The following is a 20,912-nucleotide window of genomic DNA, read 5'->3' as shown; positions in this document are numbered from 1 at the left end:
TCATTCATTGTCATAAATGAAAACAGTTTGAATCCTCGGATGATAAAATAACAATTCTGAAATGCTGATATCATAATTGATTTTTGATTTTAATACCGTAAAGGCTTCTGGCAACATTGTCTATACTGAGAATGTTTCTCACACACTATTCTTTATTGTCTTTAAATTAATACTTTACCCATATTAATGTCTGTTTTTTTATTTCAAAGAAACAGTAAAAACAAAAACAAAAAAACTGCATACAACAAAACAGAAAACAAATATTTAGTATTTTCTGTCTTTTTTTTAATCAAGTTTGAAAATGTGTATTTTTTTGCTTTCATGAATCTTTATTTAACCAGATAAGCTCATTTGAGGTTAGAAACCTCTTTTGGCAGCATAGAAGGTTTTAGACATAACCATAACAATACTAAAAACTGATAACTACATTGAAGACACTTTAAATGCGCTTCTTTAACCATTTTAAAATGAAATGTTCAGTTTAGTTTGAGGCCCCTTCAGAAACATTACTCCACTTCCTGCTGGGTGTTTTTATACACTCTTAATCTCTCCGTGGAGCCCATGAGCGACTCCTGAACCTCACTTAGACAAAACATTACATGTCTGCGTAAGTTAGAGCTTCGGTTGATATCATTAAAGTGTGAAGGCAGTACTGAACTATTAATTAACAATCAGGATGTCATTATATGGCAATTATGTTCAGCAGTTACAGGAGTATGTCACCATGTGATTTGCACTAATGCTTAAGCTTAATATCCAAGGTTTAGCTGTTTAGTGTCTTTAGCAGATATTTAGACATTTGTCATCCATCACAATCACTCTGACAAATGGCTCTACAGTGAATCTGTGGATTCTTGGTTTGTTAAGAAGTTTAGCAGGAGCAGTGAATATAAATCATCCTCATGTTTGCTGTTACGTTACATTAGCTCCCATCCAGCAATTTCCTCCCCTTTACCCTGTTGTTGGTGTCCACTGGTCAGGAAACATGTGGCTTTCAATAACCCAGACCAACAACCTTCTAATGGTGTGTGTGTGTGTGTGTGTGTGCGTGTGCGTGTGTGCGTGTGTGTGTGTGTGTGTGTGTGTGTGTGTGTGTGCGTGTGTGTGTGTGTGTATGTTTGGGTTTCCTCCACTTTGTTGATGGATGGCAGCAGTTACATGTTCTCGTCATCGGGCAGTGAGGCGGTCAAGCTTCCACCTCCAGTATTTTTGTATCCATACACCAGGGAGACGTTAATGTGTGTCTCAGATGTAGCTTCATACAAGATTGCCTGGCCGAGAAAATACGAATAGTTGTGTGTGTAAAGGGTGCTGCCATGAGGTGACATCCTTATCCTCCTCCAGAGCTCACCGGGAGCCAGATGTTTTTGTTTAGTCTCAATTTGAGCTTAGATGAGTCTAATGACAGTTTTATAAAGAACAAATAAAATATGTTATGTCTAAAAACTTCCTTAACTCAGTCAGACCTCAATGATAGAAAAAAGAGGAAAGCGTGACTCATAATTTGTTCTTGTCTCACAAAGTTGTGCCAGAGTGAAGAAAAAAGTATGTAAAGAGCACAGTAACCTGTTTTTAGAAACTAGTCCGTCTGATGACTCAACAAAAGTCACATTAAGTAGCCACAGCAGCTCAGCTCTGCTACAGGTCTGCAGGGCCCTGAGAGTTTATGCTCATTGAAATTGTACTGTATTGTTACGCTCTTTGCTGAATTTTCCCAGTAAAATGTTCTTGTAACTGTTAATTCTTCCAGACGACAGCATTTTCAGCTGGAGCTGAGTAGTTTGACGCGGTTACTCAGTTTTTTAGTTTGAAAAACAGTCTTGGATTTGCCCAGAACTCATGGCAAATTTTCCTAATAAAGTCCAGAACTAGACAGCTTTGTACATCAGATGCATGTATCCGTTTGTCTGAGGTCTGACCCATTAGCTCAGTCGAAGCCGTAGCCAAAGTCTATCTTTGTGAAGCCCGCCCTTGGTCTGTGCTCGAAGAGACTTAGGGCGTGATCACACTGTCCTCCCGGACCACGACCCGGACTTTAGGGTACTTGTCCCCCCTCCCTCTCCCCCCCCGCGCCCCAGCCCCGTTTGTACTCACACTACCAGGGCCTCGGCCAATACTTCTTGCTGTCCATACGCCTTCAAGCCGTAACACGTCACACGCATTGATCGCGTGTGTGTGGCTTTGTTTACAAATCTTTCCACAGACCTCGGAGTTTTTGTGCGTCTTGTCGACTGTTTTTGAATATTTTCATCCGACCAAATCTGCAGTAAACACTCCACCTCCACATCACACCAACGTGAACCTTTCACCGCCATTGTTGTTGTTGTTAAATGTCCGCGCATGGTCCATCCTTCTATTTACATGTCCGAACAGGCGGACATAACGCTACTGCCGTAGGGCTCGTGCTCGTACGCGTGCGCACGCTCGTGCTCGTACATGTGCAAACGGCTCCGCTAAAGCCCACCTCTTTCAAGCGGGCCGTGGCGGCCCAGCTGCCCCCAGTTGAGCGCGGAGCGGGTGCACTCACACTACTTAAAGGTACTAGACTTTAGCTGAAAAAACGGTTTTGGCCGCGGCCAAAAGGACAGTGTGATCACGCTCTTACAGACTTAGAAACAAAGATTTACTCTTTGTGTGCGAGTGCAGTTTGGAGGGAAAATAACAGCATTGTGTTAATCACCAGACAGCTATCTTTGTATGGGAATAAGTGAATAAGTAGGGCTCGCTTGAGGTGCTAATGAGCTGATAATTAGCCGTACATGTGAGAGACTCTGTAATTACTACTACATTTAAATTTTCCAATTAGCTTTCATCAAAATTGTCCTGTTGTGACCCTGCTACACATTTTTGTAAGAAGTTACAGAGAATGCTAAGATTAGCTGTCTAATTATTTTCCCTTTTTGTACAGTACATCATCATGCAATTTTTTTTTTACATTTTGTGTGATGCCTCTTTTGTTTTTTTTTTATAAACAGTGTGATGCCTCTTTGTCTTTGCTTTTTTGGTAATAAACTGGGTCAGAATGCAGAATAGTGCTTTCTGAATAATGCATGGAATAATGAAGCATGTCCGTATTTTAGCAGATACAGACACGTGGTGAAAAAATATTTCTTTTAAACCTTCTGTTATATATGGGCAGAATAACCTTTTAGATATCCATTTAATTTGTTGAATACTTGAGTCACGTTGACAGAAACAAGGCATTTAGTAAGGCATGTTTACACAATTTTACTATACTTTACAGTCTTTGTATTAAAAACACCCATAATTATGATATATGTGAATTCTTTAAAAAACGTTCTTGCTTCTTTTTTATTTTCACACCATCGGTTTGATTTGTAAAATACACAAATGGGTGTCACGACAAAAGTAGACTTGAAGATACACTGTGAATGCAAGAATAGTGTCAAATAACTATTTGCTGTATGTACAGTATATGCCATATCTCATTAAGAAACACCATGCTGAACACACTTATATCAATTAGTTTCTTTCTCGATTGTGAAACAGTAGCGCTCCCGTTTGTCCATTCAGAAGCAGATTACGATATCTTTGACTGAAGGGACTTTTCCCATGCAGGCTTCCTCTCGCTGCTCTGCTCCACATTGTTCCAGAGCTCTGCTGATATCCGACAGGGCAACTGTTTCCTGAAGCTGGACCAGGCCATCTTTCATCAGGGAATGTCTGAATAGGCTAGGGTTACACTGAGATGGAACCTCCTTCTGGGCCGTGTGTGTGTGTGTGTGTGTGTGTGTGTGTGTGTGTGTGTGTGTGTGTGTGTGTGTGTCTTAGTGTGTGTGCGTGCTTGTTGAGGGAAAGCTTGCTTATGTGTGCACCGACTCCAGGAGTTTGCCCCTTTTCACCCATTTCAATCGGGACTCTTCTGATCCAGTTTAACCTTTTACTTCCCCCCATCCCCCATCCGCTCTCTGAGCCCCACCGTTAACCCCTCTCCCCTGTCATCTCCCCCTCCCCCAGAGGCTTGCTGAGAAGCAGGTGACCGATGTAGACTGTCGATATGGCCTACAGATAACATGAATAAAGGGCTCAACCCCCCCCCCCCCCCTCCCTCCTCATCACCCATCCACACCCGCCCACCCACTCTTCCCTCCCTCACTCTACCTCTCCCCAGCCCCTATGCAAATCTAAACACCCCCGCCGCCCCCCCCCTTCCCTCTTCCTCCTGCTCATTCATTGGGAGGGAAGCTTTGCAGTAGCTTCAGCCAGCAGCAGAGCAGCAGCGTGGGCTTTGTTGTGGACTACTGCCGGGAGAAAAGAAAGGGGAGAGACAACTGAGAAAGCAGCTGATAGAGGAACAGAAAATAGTCAATAAGATGAGTAGAGTATTTAGAGGAAGTTAGAAAGAGGAAAAAAACATATTCAGAGAGACAGATCAACACCAGCTGAAATACAAAGAGTTGCGTCTAAGAGGGAACCAGGAAGCAACTGAACTGAGTATTGTTGCGGACATTACTACTACCATCACTGCCACTACCTCCCTAACTACTACTACTACTACTACTGCTGCTACTGCTGCAAAAGCTACAACTGTAGCAGTGAACTTCTGCATTTTTGGTGGGGATTTCCTGGTGAGTTTGATATGTTTACCAAGTTGTTTTTTTTCTTTTTGCTCTTTTTCATAAATGAAAGGAAAAATCTTTGCACTTTATATTTTCAGTGTTTATCTGGATGGTATTTTGGACTGTTCATGATTAGATCTAGCAGATGCAGGCATATGTATGTATGAACAAAGTTTACGTTTAATGAAACTAGATTTATCTGTTGAAGTATCTATGTTCTTTTCATTATAAGATATTTGTCTCCACTAAAACTTCCCTCAAATGTAACAAATCAACATCTACGGATACTGCACACATTCAGTGAAGTATCTGTCAACTCAGGAAGAAGTAGTAGTGGTCTTGGACATTATTGTTTGTTTAGATTTGCTCATTTTTCTCCTGAATAACTTATAGAAAAGATTGTTTTAGTAAAACACTCATACTTGCATTTGTGCTATTATCATGGTAAAACATAAAAAGGGAAGCGAAAGCTAAATCTGCTGTTCACATGAAACTTGAGTGTCATCTCACATGTGTAGTGGTCTCCAACCCTGCTGTTAATGATTACGACACAGTTAGACACAGTTTCTTTGTTTAGCATGAAGACTTTTGGAATTACTTGCTTTCAGTCACATTCATTGAAAGAGACCAGTGGCTTTTGCTAGCCCGAAAGACTGAACGTCTGCAGAACATTATCGTTGGCTGTAATTATGTTTGGAACACCATGTGTTTTTGATCATGTGTTATTTTTAAGAATCAGAAATTAGTTTGCACAAGGCTCAGACAAGGATTATCAAATACTCTTACCCATTTTACGCCCCCCTCTTTATTATGTGAACTTATAGGATCAAGTCACAGAAGAACAGTGATTTTATTTTAATTGTTTGACTAAGCTGGCGTGTCATGCTGAGGACTTTGTGCTGGAAAACATTGTTGTGTTTATACTTTCTGCCCTGAAGCTATTTAAGTTACTTCCCCCTTTCTTTCTGCTGTCGGCACAGTCACACACACCTTAACCTGCAGTTTTATGAGTTTCATACTGCTTCAGATTCACTTGAAGGAAAAGTCTATGTGTGTGTGTATGTGTGCATGCGGTTGAATTGACTGTTTGCTATGAGGGTGCTCGGCATGTGAGGGTGGGGGGGTGGTGGTTGTAATTAGATGAGAGGCAACTCTGTGGAGCCCCTCCCCCCAGCCCCCAGACAGCAGACACACTTCTCAGCGACCCCGTTCTCATGCGTGCATGTATGCTCACACATACTCTCATACACTTGCACATGCACATGTTTCCTGAGGCTGTGGCTTACACAGGTCAATGGGTCGAGTTTGAATTATATAGTCATGATCAGTACCATATGTCTGTTTTGTTGCACCGTATGCATGCTAGGGATGCTATGCAAAAAAAAGTTTATTAGTGAGGACTAATGTTACATTTCTGTTTGTAGTTTACTTAGATGTGTACATATACTTTTTCTGAGTGAGTTAATGATTTTGCTATCTTGAGCCAGTTTACTACAAATCACATGTTACATCAGACCTAACCATTGTACAGTGTACACTATGTGTTTTAGACACGAAATTCATGTTTTCTATTGGTTACAACTGATTTTATACAGTACAGATAATAATGGAAACCAATAGTTGCCAGAAACAGGATGAAAAAATAAAAATCTTAAACTATAGCATATAGAGGTGACACTATTCATTAGTCAGCTGAAAATGAATTTGCAAGAATTGATAATTAATGGTTCATGTCATTTTTAGTTCAGCAAAAATAACAGCATTTGCTTGTTCCAGTTTCTTAAATGATTTGGTTTGAGTATGTAAATAATATATAGATACATATATATATAATTTTTATTTTTACTGTTGCTTAGAAAAAGCAATCGACTTAAAAAGTGTGGGCTCCAGGAACTGATATGCACATTTAGGTAGCCCAACTTTTAGACAAGAAAGTAAGAGGCAGATTAATTGATAATGGTGGTAAGAGTTAGTAGCAGCAGCCACATTACCGCTGTTATGCATTCTAAAAACAGTCTGCAAAACTGTTAAATATACATTACTTGCAGTCAAGGAGCTAAATTGCAGAAAAATGTACCTGGTTTGGTACTTTTTTACAAGCAGCCTCACAATCGTGGCTCAGGGATTTAATTAAAATGAATTAAAATAAAGTGGAGAAAGTTTTTATAGATACCAAATGTAGACTGTATTCTGGGAATGAGCCACAGGACATTTAGAATATATCCCTTTGGTGAAATGGTGCAGCCATAAAAGACACACAGTCTTGGGCTTGAGTATTTCTGGCTGTGTAAAATGTCACATTGCTTCAAAAAAGTGCTTTAACAAGCAGATACAGAATGTATGATACTGTCAGGCAGTGTAGGATGAAATGCATTTATAAGCTGATTTTCTTGGAAAGTTGTAATAAAAAATGCAGAGGTGATTATACGATGATAAACTAATATATGGTAGAATGTGACATTAATCACCAGTGTGGAAATGGCACATGTTGCCTGGGTGGCTGTCACAAAATGTGAATGGATTAGGTTTTCTTTTCTTTTTTTTACAACAGGAAAAGATCAGAGAAGCCCCCCAACTCAGATTCCCTACGGTGAATTAAAACCCGCTGATACTGATTGGTACCCTGCAAACAAATTTTGATCTGCCTTTGTAGGGCTTATGGCTTCTAGCTGTGTGAATAAGCGTGCCACTGTGCATGTAGCTTGGTATTTCTGTTTCTCTGAGCACGCTTTGTGTGACCGCTCCTGGTGAGAGTGAGACCTCGCCCTCTGAAACAAAACACTGCTCTATTCTACACCCACTTTCACTCATTTCCCAATTAAGCAGCTTTCAGGGTGCCCCGGCTGGCCCCTTTAGAGAATACTGTAAACCTCCCATAGTCGCTGCATATCGCCTCAGTCAAGGAGGCTCTAATGAAAGCCTCAGCCCCATGAGAGCCTCTGCATGCACTCTCAGGCCCCCGCTCTCTCAATACGTTTGTATTGAAATATGAGATGGTTATCTCTCTCTCTCTCTCTCTCTCTCTCTCTCTCTCTCTCTCTCTCTCTCTCTCTCTCTCTCTCTCTCTCTCTCTCTCTCTCTCTCTCTCTCTCTCGGGCTCTCCGTCTTTCACACATCCACCGATGATTATTTGATCATATCTCAGAGTCACGTTCAGGGCTAATGAAGACAGAAGGGGGTGATGGTGCCACTGCTTTGTGTTTTTTTCTTCTTTTTAACAAAAGCCATTTTCTTTTTTTTCTCACTTCATTGTCACTTTCCTTCAATTTCAACACCTAAGCCGATTGGCATTTAGTCATTGAGTTTCTTTCGAGAGGAAAGACTTGAAAGTTGGAGGGTGTCTGTAATCCAGGTCTCCACTTCAAGCATGTTTCCAATTTTTGGGGCATTTTTTACTTTTTGTGGGGGCATTTTTTACTTTTTGTGGGGGGGGGGTAGTGGACAATAGCAGGAGGAAGGATGACATGCAGCAAATCTGGACTTGATTTGTTTGACTGATATACCAGATTTTAACTCCACTGATACAGTTCCTATAAAACGTACTCATTTGCCGTGGGAAGTTTTAAAATGTAACAATTTTCATGCAAAAATACAGTATGTTGCCACTGTCAGTAAACAATGTATGTAAGTCAGCTGATGAGTAATAAGAGATGTCGGTACACTGCCAATGTCATGACTTAAAAAGGCCTCTCTGTTGACATGAAAAGTAGTTGGGAAAAGCAGTAGCTTGCACTGTTTGGACAGAACTGTTACCCTTCGTAACTAAATTAATACATAAAGATGTTTTAATAAGACTCTTTTAGCCATCAAAATACCATTCATAATATATGCTTCCTCACACCATACAGTACATGTTTATTATATCTCAGTATAGCTTATTGTAGTTTTTTTTTAAAGGCTGTCATTTTTTATTTTTGAGTCCTTTATGTTTCCAGTTTGAACGTGAATACAGTTTGTTTTCTTTAGTATTTATTTTCCATCAAAGTTTACACATGAAAATGTTGGGCTTTTCTCCAATCACTACACATCCTGGTCACATTCATACTCAGTAAGTGGCAATATGAGTGATATTTTGTAAACTCCCAGTTGACATCTACCTCAATTCAATATCTAGTGCTGTATATTAAAAAGAGTTCAAATCAAATCAACATAATCACTATTTTTGTTGTCTTGCTGGAAGCAGACGGTTGGAGAAATTGTCTAGCGGGCGGGTCTCTGGGGGTTCATGACTTTTGACTCTGATTTCAGCGTAGGGAGGGGCTAAATACAAAGGACCTGCCAGTCTCAGAGGACTCTGAAAATTCAAAACAAATCTCCCCTGCAGGACCCCTTAGATATTCATTTTCCAGCTCTGTCTTTTGTCAGATATAGAGAAAAGTTGGTTCTGTGCCCATCTTTGTTTGAATCCTCTGTGTGTAGAGGAATTGAAAATCTTATTTTGTGTGCTTGAAAGATGAGATGACATTTTTTTTAATCTTTAAAATGTCAACAACAATGTTATGTATTCATACTCACTTCGGTGAAAATTAATGTAAGGATTAGAAGAACAGGAAGAGTATATATTTGTAATTTTCCTTTAATTACTGTTTCTCTTTCTCCCTCCCATGTACCATTTCGTCCAGTCACCCTACCTGGTGCACTTCTCGCTCCTGTTTCTTCCCCCTCAGCCTCCCTTACAGCACGTCGCTCCTCTTCCAACTCTTCCTCCTCCATGCAGACCTCATACCGACTGCCAAACCCTTTGCCGCCCCTCCCTGTGCGCAAGGGTGTCCGAGGACGTCGTCCCAAATCCCAGACTATCGCTTTGTTAAAGGCAGCTGCAGAGGCTGCAGCGGCAGCAGCAGTCAATGGAGCATCAGAGAGTCCTGCCAGAACGAGCTCCGAGGCTCAACTGGCCCCCAGACCACACAAGAAGAGAGGGCCCAAGCCTAGGAACAAGGTGAGATGTCAGGAACGATGTAATTTGTTATACTGCGGTCCACTGACCCTGTCATTGCATTATGGCAGAAATGATTTTGATAAAGGAGACAAGGTCAGGGGTGGATGTTTAATAGAGGGACTTCGTGGATGTTTATTTGTGATGAATGAGAACAACTTTGCTTCAGAACTGCTGTATGTGCTACAGTGCAGTTCATGTGTAGCAGTGAAAGAGTTAAAGCACACCTTTAATCAATCATTAACACTCTTTGTAATGTCGGTTACAGCGAGTTAACGAGTATGGATTGGTTTGGTTTCTTTTGCTCCAGAAGAAGCCTCGGGTGGTGCAATCCCTGGGGCCACCAGCAGTAACAGTTCCTCCTCCAGAGACCAGACTGAGCTCTGGACACGTCTCAGCAGACAACAACCATAGCAACAGCTCAAATGTAGTTTGCACAGGTAAATTGGACAAAAGACACTCCAACTGAGTGCTTCAATGTAATTAATTGGTTTCAGTGGCTGTGTGATAGTGAAATCAAGCTTGATTCAACAGAAAGAAAGTAAAAATAATTAGGTTGGTTTTGTCTGTGCTTATTCTCTCTTTGTGTCATTCCAGTGTGTGTCTATGTGAACAAGCACGGTGACTATGGCCCGCATCTGGACAGAAAACTAGTGCAACAGCTCCCAGACCACTTTGGCCCAGCTCCAGTCAACGCAGTGCTTCAGCAGGCTGTTCAGGCCTGTGTGGACTGTACGTATCAGCCCTCTGTGATGCTGTCGTTCCTACAGAGCCAGTCCCACACAGGAGGAGAGGTCATCAGAGGTAAATGTAGCTAACACCACTTGACTGTTACAAAACAAGGTGACACATTCAAATGACTTGTTACCAAAATTGCAGACCTCATATGTAGTCAATATGTAATGAATTATATAAAACAGATGAGAGTAGCAAATCTAGACATTTGAGAAGCGAATGCAAACATTGGGAATCTTGCTTGAAAAATGACAATTAAAGCATAAGCAAAACTGTTTAACAGTTTGTTAATCAGCAAATTGTTTCAGCACTACTCCACATAAATACAGTACATATTGATAAAGAAATAATGTAACTTATTTGCTTTCTTGCCAAGAGTTGTACTGTAGTAAGTGTGGAAATGAGAATTCACTGTATTAGAGTGGCCTATGTGTCGGACTATTTCTTGGCCGAAAGCGGTAACTTACTTAAGTTTCGGCTGGTTGCCTGGCAACTGGTCCCTGCCAAGAAATAGTCTGAACTGTCAAATAAACTTCCGTTTTTGTACAATTTAAACAAATGAGTGTGTTAGTTAGCCAGCTTTCGAGGTGTTGGGAGGTGAATTTTGTTTCATAGTAAAAACCAGGCTAACTGTTTCCATCTGTTTCCTGTCTTTATGCTAAGCTAAGCTAAGATATGATAAGGAAAGATAACCAGCTGCTGGCAGCTTCATATGTGCTGCACAGACATGATAGTCAATTTTCTCATCTAACTCTTGGCCAGGAAGCGAATGTTGCACTATTCCTTCAAAAGTCACTTCTTAAAAAGCAGTACTAGATAAATTCTAATGTATTCCTGACGCCATAAAGCCTGGATAGGCAATCAGCCAGGTGAAATTGGTTTAAGCACACACTCATGTGTCTTGCATGTGTGAGGAGAAAGAGAGGAGGAATAAAAGACTGTGGCAGCAGCTGATGTGAGCACTGAGTCTGTAATCAGAAATGACATGTGCGTCTAACCTGGTTTGGGATGCTGGGATTGGGTCTCCCTTGGGGGGATGGATTGGGAAGGCTATGGGTAAGTTTGGGGGAGGAGGGGGGTATTAATTTGTGGATTTGTGCAAGCTTGGCTTCTCCTGGGGGTGTAGTGGTGGTGTAGTGTGAGATGGGGTGAAAAAGGTGGTTTTGTGCTAATAAAGGGAGGGTGATAACCCTAAACCATCTGCTGTTTTTCTTAAGCTGTGTGTGTGTGTGTGTGTGTGTGTGTGTGTGTGTGTGTGTGTGTGTGTGTGTGTGTGTGTGTGTGTGTGTGTGTGTGTGTGTGTGTGTGTGTGTGTGTGTGTGTGTGTGTGTGTGTGTGTGTGTGTGTGTGTGTGTGTGTGTGTGTGTGTGTGTGTGTGTGTGTGTGTGTGTGTGTGTGTGTGTGCGCACACAGACTCATAGCTGTTTGTGTTGTACCCCCCAGTGCGGTCAGAGCATGGTATCCGCTACGTGAAGCTGCCCTCCGCCTCCAGTACGTCTTCTGTGCTGCGGTTCCTGGAGAACATGTGCCAACATCTGGAGAGTGACAGCCTGTTCAGCTCGCAGCCATTCAGCGCCTTCAGCAACAACACACGCTTCTACAACAGGACAAAGTCAGGTGGGCAAATGTGTGGATGGAGTAACTGCAATGGGAGGAAGTGGTTAGGTTAGTTTAAGTTACTTTATTTGTCCCCATAGGCAGGTTTGCAGTAAGACAAGGCATCCATCATGACACTCATTTTACAAACACAGACTATAGACAGACATGATAAAAGTACTCAAGAGGAGAGCAGAGATATTAGAAAGGGGGCTGGTTCGAGGATTTAGCTGTGTGCTCACATAGCTTACATATGAATTATTTAAAAACTCTGAATTTTAAGGCAAAACTTTGGTCCTACCTCTGTTCCACTAGCCTGTATTTATAATGCATATGTGCCATGGTGAGTCGTAGTATCGGAGCTCCATTGAAGGCTTTTGATGTCAGCTTCAACCTACTCAGATTGAAATTACTCTGATCAGCTGTTCTGGAACTGGCAGCTCAAAGTTCTCCATCTCAGGGTTAGTCAGTTCAGAGCTCAGGGTTAGGCTCAGGGTTAGTTTAAACCTGCATTCTGAAACAGGGCCCTGGGTGTGTTTTGCTTTAGATCTGAATGTAGATAAAAGAGTTAACATTTCCTGTTGATAAGATCACAGCTTTATAGAATTGTGCGACCTTATTTGAAACGTCTTCCTACATTAGTCAGTCACTTTATGGCTGCAGGCATAGTGCAGTACAGTGCAGCATCTTTCTGTTTTCTATGTGTGTTCACACGGCACTAACAGCATCTCTTTCCCCCTCACTTAAAACAGAACCACTGTCACACCCTGAGAATGGCCTGTCCAAAAACGATTCCACAAAGGATCCCGCGCCCAGCACCCGCCCCCCTCACACTGCATCAGACTACAGAGCAACAAAGAAGGAGCGGCCATATTACCCTGGACACACACACACGCCGCCACCTCTACGCCGCGTCAGCTCCAACCCCACCGAAATTGGCCAGATGTGTCCACCCAGACGAGTGGAGGGTAGGGTTAAATCACACACAGGTCTAATTGTTGTTTAGGTTGGATTTATTCATTTTGATGACGATGATGAAAAAAAATCAATGTTACTGGCAAATATTATATCCTATACCCACAGTGCTGTGTAGTATGGTCTAGCTACACCGCTTATCATTGTGGGATAGGGGAAAAAACTCTCTGGCTTCTTTGTATTTCTTTAAACTAATCACAACTGTCTGAGGCAGTGCTAAGCCCGCGCCTCCCTTCTAAAATGGATAGCGGAGATATCGCTAGGGGTTTGTCACGCGCTGGTTTTATCTCACGGCTGTACATTCAGTTTGCCAGAAAGCAAATGGTCAGTTGTTGAAGCAGCTAACGTTTTACCCAATTAAAATGAGATTTCTCCCCATTCATTTGAATTTAGCCCAAATCTTTACAAAATTCAAATATTTATTTGGCCTTAAGCCTCATTAAGATCTGAGCTTAACACTGATAAATACAATTCTAAGCAGAAGGCATGATATTTGATGAAGGAATTAGTTTGATTTGGTTTTCCTTTCTCTTGCCCACACTTCCACTCTATAGCAGCCAGCTCAACAACAGGCCCAGAACAACTGAAACAGGACAAGGAGGGTTCAGGGAACGACGCCTCTTCCTGGTCAGTTGATGATGTCATGCGGTTTGTCCAAGAGGCTGACCCCCAAACTCTGGGCCCGCACATCGAACTGTTCAGGAAACATGTGAGTATTTCAAACTGGAATTCCCCCCATTTAACACCTCAATCAAGTCGTAGTCATTTTGACCGAATTGTTCTGAGGAAGTGTTTTGGACGTACCCACCTTCTGACAGCATGCTCCTCTCTCTCTGCAGGAGATTGATGGCAAAGCTCTGATGCTGCTGCGCAGTGATGTCATTATGAAGTACATGGGACTGAAGCTGGGCCCAGCGCTCAAACTCTGTCATCACATAGAGAGGCTGAAGCAGACCAAACAATAAGAGGATGAAGGCACTCTCTTTTCTCACTGGCAAACACACACGCACACACACACGCACACACACACACACATACATTATTCTACAGGGATGTGGTGCGGTCTAAACCCACGTAAACCAGGGTCAGAGCTCATTGAGGACACTGAGGTCAAGTCTTCTGTATTTTGTGCGTGTATTCGGAGGCTGCAGGAAGTTTACAAATATAAACGTTTCACATGATTGTCATTTTATGGACCAATTACAGTCAATTTAGAATAAAGCTTTTTAAATTTGGCAAATCTTTGGCAAAAAATAATTAATCAATCAACGGTATTTTATTCTGGGCATTCAGGAGACGGTTCGTCATGCTGGGAAATATAAGTAACAGAATGTATAATTAGACAGATTCATTTGTACTCCATAAAAATTGAAGTACGTTGTTTCTAGCGACCTCCTTGGTGGTAAGCTGTAACTGCGAGCCAGTTCTTTTAGAGCTCTCTCTTTTGCCATGGTCACTATGTGTGTTGACTTTTTATTTATTTATTCTTTGATCTTTTGTTAACTTTGACACACATTCACCTCTCTACTTCCGGTCTGTCCCCTATATGTAATCCTCTTAAATACACACACACACACACACACACACACACACACACACACACACACACACACACACACACAGTTCGAAGTTCCTTATTTCCAATTACAAGTGAACGCAACCTAACAGTTAGTTCGGCAGCGTCACTAACATGGCGACGTATTTACCTCTAACTAGGAAATGTCGCCACAGACACAGATATTATTATACTCAGCAAAAAGGCAAGTAGGAGGGCTTTCATTAGTGGGTCAAATGATCAATCACCATTGTTTTAACTCACTCTTTGGTAGATAGTAAATTCTTATGGAATACATCTTTAAATTAATAAACAAAGCGTGAAAAATCCAGGCAATTAAAAAATAATCTGAGTTTTTCTTTTTGATTTCCAGTCAAAAGACATTTGAGGGTGTTGTGGTGTGCATTAAGGGACTTGTGACCTCAGTGTTCCTAAATTACGGCTCTGATCTGAACACATTTTTTTTTATTTACAGGACGCAGTTTAATTTATCATTAATTCGCATACCGTACATGGATTCATCACTTGCACAAGTGTGATAAGTAGCAGATATATAAGCATTTGTTGACGTCTTTTTGCCTTATTATGAACAATTGGAGACCATCATTTATCTGACTTTTATTTTACCAGACATGCTGTGAGGGTTTTGCAGCTTTATCTCTTTGGATATCTGGCTGTTTAAAGTTCTTTTTTACTGCTGAAAGTTTCAAGATGGTGACTCCTTACTCAAGATTAGGAAATTTAGTCCAGGGACTGACAGTGAAGGTCTGGCTGTATCATTTCTAACAATGCAATAAAGTTTCTGAATGAGTGCGTTTGTCACAGGCTGTCAAATTTAGTTCATGCAAGCCAGTGAATGTATGAGGTAATGAGCATAATTACTAACAGGTATTATGTGAATGAGAAGTGTTGAAGGGTTTCATTCCAACATCATCTCTTTCCCTTAAGTCAATTGTTATGTGAATGAGTCCTGTGCTCAAACACTTTAAAAAAAACTAAATCAAAAATGTACTTAACAGAGTGAGCACCACTTAAATAATGTCTTGTTATTTTTCATTTGTGTCTGTGTCTTGGACATACAAGCTGAACAGTTTCAACTTGAGCACTGTGGCTACATGATTGTATTATGCTTTGACAGTCACACTATCAAACAAACACATACATAACAGATACACATAAAATGACTGGAATACTGTAAGTGTTGACATTAAAATAAAGACAAGGCTGTGAACGGTCTTGTTTGAGTGCAGAACATTAAAATGCTCCAGAGAGAGGATATGATGGGGAAACCGTTTTGTATAAAGTCAAGCCAAAAGGTTGTTTTTTTAGTATCATTTTGTACTTACACAAAGTGTATCGACCTGTATCAAGCGTAAATGTAATCAAAGTTTTTTTCTGTCTGGAATTGTTTTTGTGTGCATCATCAAATAACGACCTACAGGACAATGCTTTGTCTGAGTAATTATTCACGCCTCAAAGTATTTATCTGTTTTTCAATGGCAGAAATACTCATTTTCTGAACATTTCAGAATCATTTTCAAACCAAATCATGTGTGTTGTAGCTGAATTTCCCACTGTTGCGCTCCTGCAGTGGTCACAAGTTGATACTTGAAACCGTCTTGCTTAAATGTAAAACTCAGGTTTTAGTAGAAGTTGTTTTGTAGAAGTTGTTTTACATCATTAGCATTTTGTGTTCATTACTACGACATAGAGGGACTGCACAATAACCAACTATGTATATTTTGTATGCTTTGTCATCTGTCGCTCCGCAGCCTTTCGTGTATATATACGCGACTTTTTACTGTAAGTTCGATTAAAAATGTTTGTTGAATATGTTTGATATGCATTCACACAATTAAACATTTGTTTACATCAGCATTATGTTTGAGACCCCAGCACAAGGCAACCACGTTGGCAACAAGTGTCTTTCTTCAATAGCCTAGTCGGTTGGATTCCAACCTTTTAGACGTTTGACCCCTTAAAACAAAGGAATGTCAACTTGTAACCCATCATTATTAGTTGCATATGTTAATAAGTTATAACCAAATCGACCAAAGAGGTTTTCATTACTTATTTAGGTCTGAATAGAAAAGATTATTCAGTAATTTGAGAAAAAAAGCAAAGTTAAGAAAAAGTCCATAAAAAGAACTTTATGCAGCATAAAACATTTTTCTGCTCCCATGTCTTGTGAATCATCTCAAGCGACCCTCCGTTCTTTCTTGTGACTCCTCAGGGGTCCCGGCCCCCAGGTCGTGAACTACTGGTCTAGTCAGTCGAATCAATTCCCACATTGAAAACATAACTGGGGGACAAAGGGGTAGGCTATAAAGGCGGTAAAATAAATTAATACATAAATGCAAAAGACAAAAACATTCAAGACTACTGGCAGAGGTCCATTTCCATTTAGATTTGGTTTTGTGTGTGTGTGTGTGTGTGTGTGTGTGTGTGTGTGTGTGTGTGTGTGTGTGTGTGTGTGTGTGTGTGTGTGTGTGTGTGTGTGTGTGTGTGTGTGTGTGTGTGTGTGTGTGTGTGTGTGTGTGTGTGTGTGTGTGTGTGTGTGTGTGGAGGGAATGGGAGTTGGGGGGTCAAAGGATCATGGATGTCTTACTTAAGGAAAGTGACAGTCTAATAGGAATCATTGTTCGAAAGATCAGCCAGTTCAAATAGCTCACCAGCAGCACTCAGAATAATCAGGCTAATTATGACTCATCTTGCAGACTCTTCAGGAATTGTATATGTTGTTTTTTCGGTTGTGAAGCAAGTAACAATCTCAGCACAGTGCTCCCAGTTGAAAACTATATTACCCCATAACATGCTTACAATTATTTATGTGATAAACGTCAAATAAAATATAGTATGTGGAGCTCCTCTGGGCCAGCCTGGATAACATTTGTATTTAATATAAACTGATAATGGTGCAAAAGTAGGCAATTTTCTTCCCTGAGAGAGCACTTTACTCTCTGAAATGAAAATACAGCCGATGTAATAATTCCTTGTAAATGAGTATCATTAGGCGAGATGCTACTCGTACATGTTTGCTTTTAAATGTGATTGCTTCTGTCGGGGTTAAATTAAGTGTTAGCTCAGAAAAAAGGTGAATACCCTTGGATAAAATGACATTCACTTAAGATAAATCAGAGATTAGAGGGATCATAAATATGGCTGGTATCCAGTGGTGGAAGAAGGTCTTCTCAGATCTTTTACTTCTCTAAGTAAAATTAGCAATGGCAACTTTAAGTCCTGCATTCTTTTTTTCTTATACTTAACTAAAAGTACAAAAGTAGCCTACAAGCATCAAAATATGCACCAATTATGACTACAATATTTGAAATGTAGCGGAGAAGGCTTACAAGTTTTCTATCTAGAAATTGAAAAAAACAGAAACACTACAAGTAACGTTACCCACAAAATTGTACTCGAGTATTAGGCCATATGAGTAAATGCACTTCCTGTAGTTGTTTTCCACCACCAGTAACGTTATTGTATAATGTTGATAACATTATCACATACATGTAGTACATGTTTCTCTTGTAAAGTTAATTATGACAGTCTGCTTACTGTTGTGGGAACAGGAACTTGTGTAACAGTCAAATTTGTTAAGGAGGGGCACAGTATGGTTAGAGGCTAACGCATGGGCTAACGGCTAATGGTCATGATGCCGCGGTATTTTTCAGCCTTTTCACATGAATAAACGGTTTAGGCTCCTACCAGAGTAAGTATATAATAAACAGCCACCCCTTAAGCATGGTTAGTTAATTAGTTAGATCAACGTTAAGCTAACTACTCAGCCTGCGGATGACTTGTATTGCTAGGAGACAACTACTTACGGTTACGGCTGGGCTGACAGCTTGCAGAAAAGATGTTACTAAATTCCTAGTTTCTTTGGAAATGTAATTTTACAAAACAAACAAAATAGTTATGAAAAATATTAACTCATGGTCCACTCACCAGCTTTGTCTGGAGCTTTCTGTTTGTTTGTCAAACTACTGTTTTCAGGTCTCAGGCTCTCAGGTCCCTAAGGGCAAGTTCAAGTCAAGTAAGAAAAATGCAAGTCAATTAGAAGACTTGTAGGCTATGGTCTTTCGCACTGTTGAGATTGAGACCAAGTCAATGAAATGCATATAGCCCTAGTAGCCTAATTAAATAATATTTGTAAATGTCAGTGTCACATTGTGGTCAGTTCTGCTTTTATTTTGAAGAACAGCGTTTTTCTTCTGCTAATTTTTGTGCCGCTAAACTTCTCGTTCACAATGTGCGCGCAGATCGGAACGGTAAAACTTACTCATAAGTTATTTATCATTTTTTATCTTTTTGAATCCTGCAAGGAAAGAGTAGGTTGTGATTTATGTTATTATTTTTATTTTTATTGTTCGTACCCGTTATTAGAACTCCAAACTGAGATGTGCATCGAGCTAGAGAGCTAGCTAGCCGATGGCTGCCAACCTGTAATAAGCGCCCTTGGAGAGCGGAATGAGATAGGAAAATGTGGAGGGTGTATTACTGTCAGAGGAGATTTTATTTTAATGTATGATAAGTAATGTCATTATTATATTTTATTTGCATTTAATTGCACACGTTCTAAGGATTAAGGCAATATATATTCTCTGGAAAAATTACAATAGATTGAACTTAGTTGGGGTAAATGAGCCGTATTGGGTGTAAACAAAATTAATATGTGAACATGACTGATGTGTGAATTACTTGTGAAACTACAGAGATTTTTATTTTTTCTGTTTTTATATTCTGTAGTGTTCAGTGTGCTTATCGTGCATGGTGCAGGCAGACTGAAGAAATAAGTCGATACCCGTTTGAAACTCTCTGCGTCTTAATTAATGAATTTGAGGGGCCGCTACAGTATTATTTACCTGTTCAAGATGCGTGGTTATCCAAATCCTGCCAACACAAGAATATTTTCAAAACTTTGAGATCTTTTAGAATCAAGTGTCTGTGTTCCAGGAGAAATGCTGACGTTGAGGCTGAAACTAGACAGCTTTAAAACACTGCCATCAGGTGGAGAGAGTCTCTCAATGCACTTTGTTCTGATGGGGAGGAAATGAAGTGTCACACAAAAGGCCTTCCATTTCAACGCAATCACATTTATTGGCTTTTTTTCTATGCACAGTTACTAAGCAGCCTGATGAGCTGTTAAAATGAATTAGATATAGAATAATGGAATTTTCACAATGTTGTAACCCCCCCAACCCCACCCCAAAAATAAATAAATACAAGACTAAAGGTGTTGCACAGCTCCAAAATATACAAAAGCTTGGAAATAATCATGTAAACGTTGAAAAGAAAACCTTTTTTCTTTTTTTTTTATTATTTTATTGATTTATTTTACAAAAGAAAGAATTTGAAACATTTTTTCTTTAAAAACTTATTTACAGGTTTATACAAAAATACAAAAGCAATTCAAATCTGTTAAGTCCTAGCTAGTTTTAAACATGGAGCTTCATTTTAAATAGTTACACTGTGTCTTCAAAGTCTATATTTTTTTTCAGTTATCTGTCACATATTTTAAAGTCTGTTTAGTGTTATTCCATACTGTACACCATTGAGAAGAAAATCACCCAGTGGTTGTTGTCACACTTCCCTTTAGGGCAAAATTGCCCGCAGACATTTGAAAACAAGTTGGGACCAAGAATCTATAAAAGTTATAGATTCTTGTTTTGTTCCCAAGCTATTGAGGACTGAGGTTTGAGACGGCTAAATGAATGTTAATGAGAGTCTGCATGGCAGCCTCAGTTTGTCTTTAAACAAATTGTGTCTGTCAATCATCTATCCACTGCTTTTACAAATAAAGAAAACAGTCTTAAAATACCTCTATAGCATCATGGCCAGGTACAGTACGGAAAAATCACACTAAACAAATTGTCAAATAATTTAGAGTATTTTTTAAAATAGAATTTCACAGTCACATTGCATTTTTCATTTATACTTTATCAACTTTACCGATTTGTTTATTTTAATTATTCAGTATTGTGTTTTGTGGGAATCATAAAATTCTGCTATGAATCAAACTAAATACAACGACTTTCTGATCAGATCAAACTCGTTTTTGGGTCTATGAATGCATATGTTCTTTTTCATTTCTATGTTTTTTTTATTTGTACATTTTTATCCAAAGCGGCTTGTCCAGATTTAAACCTCTTTAAAACTGAATCAGCAGTTTCTCTTGGAAAATATTTTTCTCACTCCCAACTTCCACAGCTCCAGCAAGACTAGGACCCGGCACCAAAAGTGTTCAGATTCTCCATCCTGACAGATTCTATATCATTTTCTTTACAGTCTCCTATACGTATGATTGTCCAGTGAGTAGATATACAGTACAAGATAAACCCCTGTTTGTGATCACGACTTTACAGAACAGAATTAGCCAGACAGTTTGTACATCTATCGAACACACTATTGAACTTGAACATTTGAACAGAAAATACAAAATCTTTTCTTGTGGTATGGAGACATCCCTCAGATAAAAATAATGATATGGTGGTGTCCTTTTCTTTTCTTCTTCTTTTTTTTTCTTTACTTATTG

The 20,912-nt window shown here is 39.9% G+C and overlaps 1 protein-coding gene across 2 annotated transcripts in view; it reads left to right on the top strand.

The window, feature by feature from the left end:
• scml2 (Scm polycomb group protein like 2) overlaps window positions 1–16,159 on the top strand; it is a 28,385-nt gene extending 12,226 nt beyond the window's left edge. The window contains exons 8-14 of one of the 2 annotated variants that reach the window (XM_083916890.1): window positions 9,203–9,519; window positions 9,830–9,956; window positions 10,114–10,320; window positions 11,695–11,868; window positions 12,600–12,815; window positions 13,377–13,531; window positions 13,662–16,159. In XM_083916890.1, coding sequence (XP_083773016.1) covers window positions 9,203–9,519; window positions 9,830–9,956; window positions 10,114–10,320; window positions 11,695–11,868; window positions 12,600–12,815; window positions 13,377–13,531; window positions 13,662–13,787 — 1,322 coding nt within the window. In that variant the 3' untranslated portion in view covers window positions 13,788–16,159. Of the gene's footprint in view, window positions 1–9,202; window positions 9,520–9,826; window positions 9,957–10,113; window positions 10,321–11,694; window positions 11,869–12,599; window positions 12,816–13,376; window positions 13,532–13,661 lie in introns of both variants that reach the window. The other variant, XM_083916889.1, reaches the window with a different exon arrangement.
• Window positions 16,160–20,912: the final 4,753 nt, after the last annotated feature.

The sequence above is a fragment of the Echiichthys vipera genome, assembly GCF_963691815.1.
Source record: "Echiichthys vipera genome assembly, chromosome: 1".
Lineage (NCBI taxonomy): Eukaryota > Metazoa > Chordata > Actinopteri > Perciformes > Trachinidae > Echiichthys > Echiichthys vipera.
This window is presented reverse-complemented; position numbering and strand designations above follow the sequence as displayed.